The 7559-nt window shown below is 36.0% G+C and overlaps 1 protein-coding gene across 2 annotated transcripts in view; it reads left to right on the top strand.

Moving 5' to 3' along the window:
• Positions 1–7559, top strand: part of SLC26A7 (solute carrier family 26 member 7) — a 174972-nt gene that overhangs the window by 96548 nt on the left and 70865 nt on the right. For both annotated transcript variants that reach the window (XM_017538069.2, XM_017538068.2), the window contains exon 5: positions 916–1080. In XM_017538069.2, the coding sequence (XP_017393558.1) occupies positions 916–1080 (165 nt within the window). The remainder of the gene's footprint in view (positions 1–915; positions 1081–7559) is intronic.

The raw sequence follows: 7559 nt of genomic DNA on the forward strand, positions 1-7559 counted from the left end.
AAGAAAGAAAGAAAAGAAAAAAAGAGTTTTATTGGTTCCTATCACCTTTTGACCATCAAAGTTCAATGCACAGCCTCAACATACAGATGATAATTCTGTCTGTTCATGAAATAGCTTTGAGATGGAGGATGATGCTAGGAAGAATAAGGAAATGTTGAAGGACAATGATTTTTATACTGATTTCTGGACTTCTTAAGACATATATCTTTACCCTATCTGTCTTTTGCTGTGCCCCATAAACAAATAAGTCCTAATGCATTCTTATTAAATATTAGCTCTTAATAATTATGCCTAGTGTTCCACTATTGGAATGCAAAGTTGGTTGGAGTTATTTACATCCTACTGCTCAAGGTCATCGTCAAGGTCTGATTTTTCATAAAAATTTTGCAACCTCCAGCATAAATGGGTTACTACTTGACCAAGTATCTGGTTAAAGAGTATGTTCCCATTTCTCAGAACCTGGTAGAATCTTGAAGAATGACTTTCTTCAATGCTTTTGAGGTTTTATGCCTACTGGGTATAAAAGAGTGAATCATGTCCTTTTTAAAATTTTTAGTTACAAATGTAGTGACACAAATTTGATTTTTCTTCCATATATAGACCCATATATTAAACTAATTTGAGTATATTTCCCTTTTTTGAAACATTCAGGATTAGAAAAGATAAAAGTCTATATTTAGAAAAAATAATTGTGTTACTTTTCATTGAGATACATTGTACCCAACAACATTTGAAACCTCTTGGAATCTAACGTGTGCTCAGGGGAACCAAGATATTGTATATATACAATGTAAGAAGCCTGTTACTATCAGTTCTCTATGATTCTATAAAATGAAAATATGTCAGCTATTAACCCCTCTGGGAACCTTGGAAAGTTTCATCTGAAAGTGTCATCTCACTCTTCCCTTCTCTTAGGTAGCCATGTTTGTGCTACAATTGGGCAGTGCCACCTTCGTAGTCACGGAGCCAGTGATCAGTGCCATGACAACTGGGGCTGCCACCCATGTGGTGACTTCACAAGTCAAACATCTCTTGGGAATAAAAATGCCATATATATCCGGACCACTTGGATTCTTTTATGTGAGTTTTTCATATGTTTTCATACATATCTTTTGAATGTGCTGGTTTCACAAAGTAAAATTTCATTAATTACAATACTGAGATTTTTTTTTCTGTATTAAAGCAACTTGGGTTTAAATAAAACCTTGTAGGATATTTTGTGTGTGACTTAGGTGTAAAACTAATTTAGTGAGTACTGTCTACTAATTTTGGAAATGATTCCTTGTAACAATTGAATATCAGTGAATTTTGGGGTATAATTAGAGAAAAAAATAACTTGAATTATTTTGTGAGCTAGGTACTGTTGCTAACTTCCAATGGAAGCCATCCATTGGGATTATGGCCGAGTTTAATAATAGCATGCTCCACTGCATTCTTTCAGTATTGCAAACCCTGGTATGGATGAAATCAGAGGCCTGGTCGAAATTGGTGGCTGGAGCCTCAGTAGCAGACGATCAGCTATTAAAAACCACCTAAACTGAGAAAGAGAGCAGCATCTGGCCACTTGCAACATATTTTTCTAATAACACTCCTTTGTTCTTGGGTTGGTTTTTGAGTGGACTTAAAATCTTAAACTGCTCAAGAACTCACATCCTATTTGAGATTTATTGAGGTACATATATATATATATATATATATATATATATATATATTTGCATTTTAGGTTCTGGTGTACATACGCAGAACATGCAGGATTGTTGCATAGGTACATACATGGCAATGTGGTTTGCTGCCTCCATCCCCATCACCTATATCTGGCATTTCTCCCCATGTTATCTCTCCCCAACTCCCTACCCCCTGCTGTCCCTCTCCTAGTCCCCCCCAGCAGACCCCAGTGTGTGATGCCTCTCTCCCTGTGTCCACGTGTTCTCATTGTTCAACACCCGCCTATGAGTGAGAACATGTGGTGTTTGATTTTCTGTTTGTGTGTCAGTTTACTGAGATTCATCCATGTCCCTACAAAGGGACATCGTTTTTTTAAGTATTCCATGGTGTATATGTACCACATTTTCCTTGTCCAGTCTATTATCGGTGGGCATTTGGGTTGGTTCCAAGTTTTTGCTATTGTAAACAGTGCCACAATGAACATACATGTGTATGTGTCTTTATAATAGAACAATTTATAATCCTTTGGATATATACCCAGTAATGGGATTGCTGGGTCAAGCGGAATTCCTATGTCTAGGTCCTTGAGGAATCGCCACACTGTCTTCCACAATGGTTGAACTAATTTACACTCCCACCAGCAGTGTAAAAGTGTTCCTATTTCTCCACATCCTTTCCAGCATCTGTTGTCTCCAGATTTTTTAATGATCACCATTCTAACCAACATGAGATGGTATCTCAATGTGGTTTTGATATGCATTTCTCTAATGACCAGTGATGATGAGCATTTTTTCATATGTTTGTTGGCTGCATAAGTGTCTTCTTTTGAAAAGTGTCTGTTCATATTCTTTGCCCACTTTTTTATTTTTTATTTTTCTTGTAAATCTGTTTTAGTTCTTTGTAGATTCTGGATATTAGCCCTTTGTCAGATGGGTAGATTGCAAAATTTTTTTCCCATTCTGTTGGTTGCTGGTTCACTCTAATGATTGTTTCTTTTGCTGTGCAGAAGCTGTGGAGTTTGATTAGGTCCCATTTGTCTATTTTGGCTTTTGTTGCCAATGCTTTCCGTGTTTTAGTCATCAAGTCCTTGCCTACACCTACGTCCTGAATGGTTTTGACTAGATTTTCTTCTAGGATTTTTATGGTGTTAGGTCTTATGTTTAAGTCTTTAATCCATCTGGAGTTAATTTTAGTGTAAGGTGTCAGGAAGGGGTCCAGTTTCTGCTTTCTGCACATGGCCAGCCAGTTTTCCAAACACCATTTATTAAACAGGGAATCCTTTCCCCATTGCTTGTTTTTGTGAGGTTTGTCAAAGATCAGATGGTTGTAGATGTGTGGCATTGCCTCTGAGGCCTCCGTTCTGTTCCGTTGGTCTATATGTCTGTTTTGGTACCAGTACCATGCTGTTTTGATTACTGTAGCCTTGATGGTTTTTTCCAGTTCTGTGAAGAGGGTCATAGGTAGCTTGATGGGGATAGCATCGAATCTATAAATTAGTTTGGGTAGTATGGCCATTTTCACAATATTGATTCTTCCTAACCATGAGCATGGAATGTTTTTCCATCTGTTTGTGTCCTCTCTTATTTTCTTGAGCAGTGGTTTGTTTTTTAAAAAACCTTGTTAATGAATTTGATGCCAACCAAAGTTTGTTTTGCTTAACTTTATGCATTGTTGTATACTAAATAACATGCTTTATTCCATAATGAGAGTATTGCCATTCTTAATTTCCTTGAATATTAATGGCTGAATGTAGCTCAATGTATGGAGTATGATAATTTATCGATCTGTTATTGAGGTGATTTTTGGCATTTTTCTATTATACATGGCCCCATGAGGATCCCCTTTATTTGCATATTATTCTCTGTTTCATTGATTGTTTCATTAGTATTAATTCCTATAATAGAATTATTAGATCAAATGGGTATAAATTTCTATCTGAAAAGTTGTATCCATTAAGATTTTACTCTGACTTTATCATTGTCAACTCTGGTTATGGCTATTTTTTAAATGACCATTTGTTATGTAAAAAAAATGGTATCACTTGTCTAAGTGTATTTCTCTGATTAGCTGGTAAAGTAGTTAATAAAAAGCAATTAGCAACACGGAGCTGGAAGCTGGTTCTGAATTTTTATTTCTTAGATAATATCCGGCTCAGTGATTCATTCAGTATAAGAAAGATTAACGCTAAAACAGGAACACTGGAACTGGGCCTGGAAGCAGCATAATTCCAAGCTCCAGCTCAAATGAAAGCAGATCAAAAAGCTGTCAGGTGACTGACTGAAAGTTAAGACTTTCAGTGACAGCATGTCTACATGGTAGAACCAAATCAATGATAGTTTCTGTCTTGACCTCACACCTGAGAATGGCCTGCTTATCCACACATGTGCAGCTTAAGGACATGACTGTATATTAGAATTCGGCCTCTTGAGTCATATCTCCATACACAAATGATCATCTTTCTTTTTTCTAGCTGTGTTAAAGAGGCAGGGTAGCCTGCTGTGAGAATGACATTGATCTTTCAGCTTGTATCTCTCGTGGCAATGTGTATAATCTACTGTATTAAAGTGTTAATGTGTGTGATTTTGTTTTTCATTTTGTTCGCTTGCGAGGTAAACTTCAAGCCACCTTACCCTGATCTTGTAGGTCGAACACTGTGGGACTTTTTGGAGGTCTTTCTTAAAACCTTACAGTGAAACAGATTCAGATTTGGGAATATTTTTAGACTGTTAGCTTTAAATTCACATTATTCAATTGGTGGAAATTGCTATGCTTTGTGATGGGGGAAAAATGTTGCTCTTGCTTTTCAATGTCACAGAGCCCTGTATTGTGAGGCTGTTAGGTAGAAATGGTGCTTAGGTTCTTTGCCAAGGTTTCAAAATGGACATTGATATTGCAATGTCAAAAATTCTGGTGATCTGAGCATTAGATTAAGAAATAAATCTTATATAACGCACAGGTTACTCTGGCATATTGGGAAGTGTGCTTTGGTATACTTAGGCTGAGAGAATCTGATGATGGCTACACTTGCCCCTGAGTTATTCAAGTGTTACATAAAGAAGCAGAGCTGAACTCAGCAAGTACCTGGGGGAGAGGACATCATACAGGCCTTGGCCCTCATGTCAAAGAACCTACAGCAGAATGAATTGACACATCTGTGGGACTTTTCACTCTTTGACATGAATCCTGACTCTGAGGGCAAAAACGTGCTCAGTTTTGCCCTCTTAGATGATAGATAAAAGACCTCTAATAGGCTTGAGGGATAGACATGGCATAATGCCTTCCCCATTTCTACATCTGGCCTGAAGAACACATGCCCCTGACTCCAGCAAAGCTCAGGTGGTTAGGATACTCTTTCTCTTCTAGCTGAAAGTTGTTAAAGAGCGTCCTCATGGGAGGAATTCTTACCAAGTATTAAGCAATACTAAGGCTTTCCCCTAGAACTTTGAATGCCTTTCTGGAATTTCTGGGGTCCACATATTCAAAAGGACCCTCTAGAAGAACTATCATGACCCTACTTTATCCCTAAGAAGAGTGGGTATAATTAGGTCTAAATTATCCTTTTATTTGGCCTTCCTAAATTCCTTCACAGGTAACCCTTTATTTTAAATTTGTTCTTCAAGTTTTATCTCTAGATTCATATACTTCTGATTAAGCTATCTTTCTTTTAGAATTATTGTTAGTTCTTAGTAAACTTGAAAGATTACCTCAATGCATTCTTTTTTCAGTTATATATGGGGGAAAATCAATTTTTCTCCCTCTGAGTTAACTTTTAGCTCTTGTTAATTTATTAGGGCTCATACAGTCAGGTAGACACTGATTTTTTTTTTTTCTTAGAAAGAGGCAACAGGGGAAAGAGCTTTAGAATCGTAGAAGCCCGGATTCAGACCACAACTTTAGCCATAACTTGAGCTAAGGACCTAGTGTCTTTAATTTCCAGTCATCTTGTCTGTTTTGTACACTCATGATAATTACACTTCTTGGAGTTAATTTCCAAGATGAAAAGCATGGAACACAGTGTTTCATTAAGTGGAAGCCATTATCTTTCTTATTAGTAGTGAATACAGTATAACATATTATGGATTTTTTTTAAGTACCACTTAAGTAGTAGATACTAATGCTTTTCTTCTATAGGGGACTCTTAATCAGATTTTAAAAAAACCTAAACAACATTACAAAATTATATCTATTTTAATGACTTAAAAATGGCTTGAAAATTTATAAAACCTTTAGGAACAAATATATCTTCTGTTTGTGGGGATTGGTTTTTACAATGAAAGAAAAGCTATGTTTTTCACTTTATTTTTATTTATAAATGTTTTCAACAGTTCAGCTCAAATCTCCCTCAGCAGTTATAAACTCATTTAATAAATTATAAACAGTGTTGCAATGTATTTTAAAATAAGCAGAAACAATAATGTTGTAAGGGTCACTTGTGTCTTGGGATCTTGGCTCAGCAGTTAAATTGTTCTATTCATGACTTCCTTTATATTCAAATATTTGGCCAGTAAGTTGATTCCTCACACAGACATGAAGAAAAAGTTTAACTCTTCTTTATAATTTTTTAAATTGAGGAATGATGAAGTATCTTTTTATTAGAAAGGATGTTTTCCCCCAAAAGGCACAATAAGAAATTACAAAAATTCCTAGTTCATATTAGCACATGTGGGTCTCTTTGAGATGGCGCCAGTGTCTCAGCCTGCAGCAGCCTATGCTAAATTTGGCAAGGATACTTTCATTGGCATGGCTTTATATGAGCACTGCTCTAAATAATTATGTATAGTTATGTACATTAAACCCAAAAGCAAAAGGCAAGCTTGGCAATATATTCAGCCATCCTTCTTGGAAGTTTTTATTTTGTTCCCTAAAAATGGGTAGTTTCAGAACTAAAAATCAGTTTAACTCCCACTCCCAACCCTGAAGTACAAGCAAAGGTACCTTTCTAGTTTGAACTGCAAAGACTGCAAAACAGGAACCAAGAATGTTAATAAAATGGGATAGAAACGTCAGAAGGAAGTTAGAGGCAATGAAACATTTTCTTTTATAGAGAATGAGATCACAATTAAATATGTACAAATGAGGTTTATATGTGGAGAACAAATCTGCTTTGTAGATATGGGCCCTCTGGGATTTCTGAATCAAGAACATGCTTTGGTGGTTTATGAAAGCTCACAGTTTCTCTGCTGATACTGTTGCATTTCTACTGTGAATTGCAGGAATGCTCAGTACACCCTGAAAATGGACAGAATAAATTAAAGGGGAGAGAAAAAGAATGTTCCTCTGTAGCTTGATTCAATCAGTGATGCAGGGAATAGAAGATGCGGCAGGTTTAATCTGGATTTGAAACACGTACATGGAAATTTGTAGCCAAGGTTACTTTAGGATTCTAAAACAGAGAGCAAATATTTTTGCAACTCAACCATCTTAGGCTAAGCTCTTTCTATCCCTCACAATTCACTGAAAAAATGCATCACCACAAAATCCAGTGCTCAAGTAATTCAAATTAAACTAATTTGCTAAACAAGAGATGGCTGGATGCCACCTGGACCTTGGAATGCTTGGTTGTATGTTTGGTGCCAGTGAGTTTTGTATACTCATGATGTCTTTAGCTATTTAATATATCATACTTTCCTTAGACTACATTTGCTCTAAAACTTATTTTATTCCTTGAAGCAATAGTAAATGGATTTATTCCCAGTGTATTATATAGTTATTGATTAGAAATTGGGGTATAATGATGTAAAGAACTACCAGAATATTGATTTTCCCTCTTTCTTTTGGGATTTTGTTTGTACTGATAAAAACACAGCCTGAGGTTAATATCCAACTTAATCATTTTCTTGCTCTTCTCTCTTTTTTCCTTTCCTTTCCTTCCTTTTTTTTTTTTTTTTTTTTTT

This window comes from Cebus imitator, unplaced genomic scaffold, assembly GCF_001604975.1.
Source record: "Cebus imitator isolate Cc_AM_T3 unplaced genomic scaffold, Cebus_imitator-1.0 Scaffold109, whole genome shotgun sequence".
In the NCBI taxonomy this organism is placed as follows: Eukaryota; Metazoa; Chordata; class Mammalia; order Primates; family Cebidae; genus Cebus; species Cebus imitator.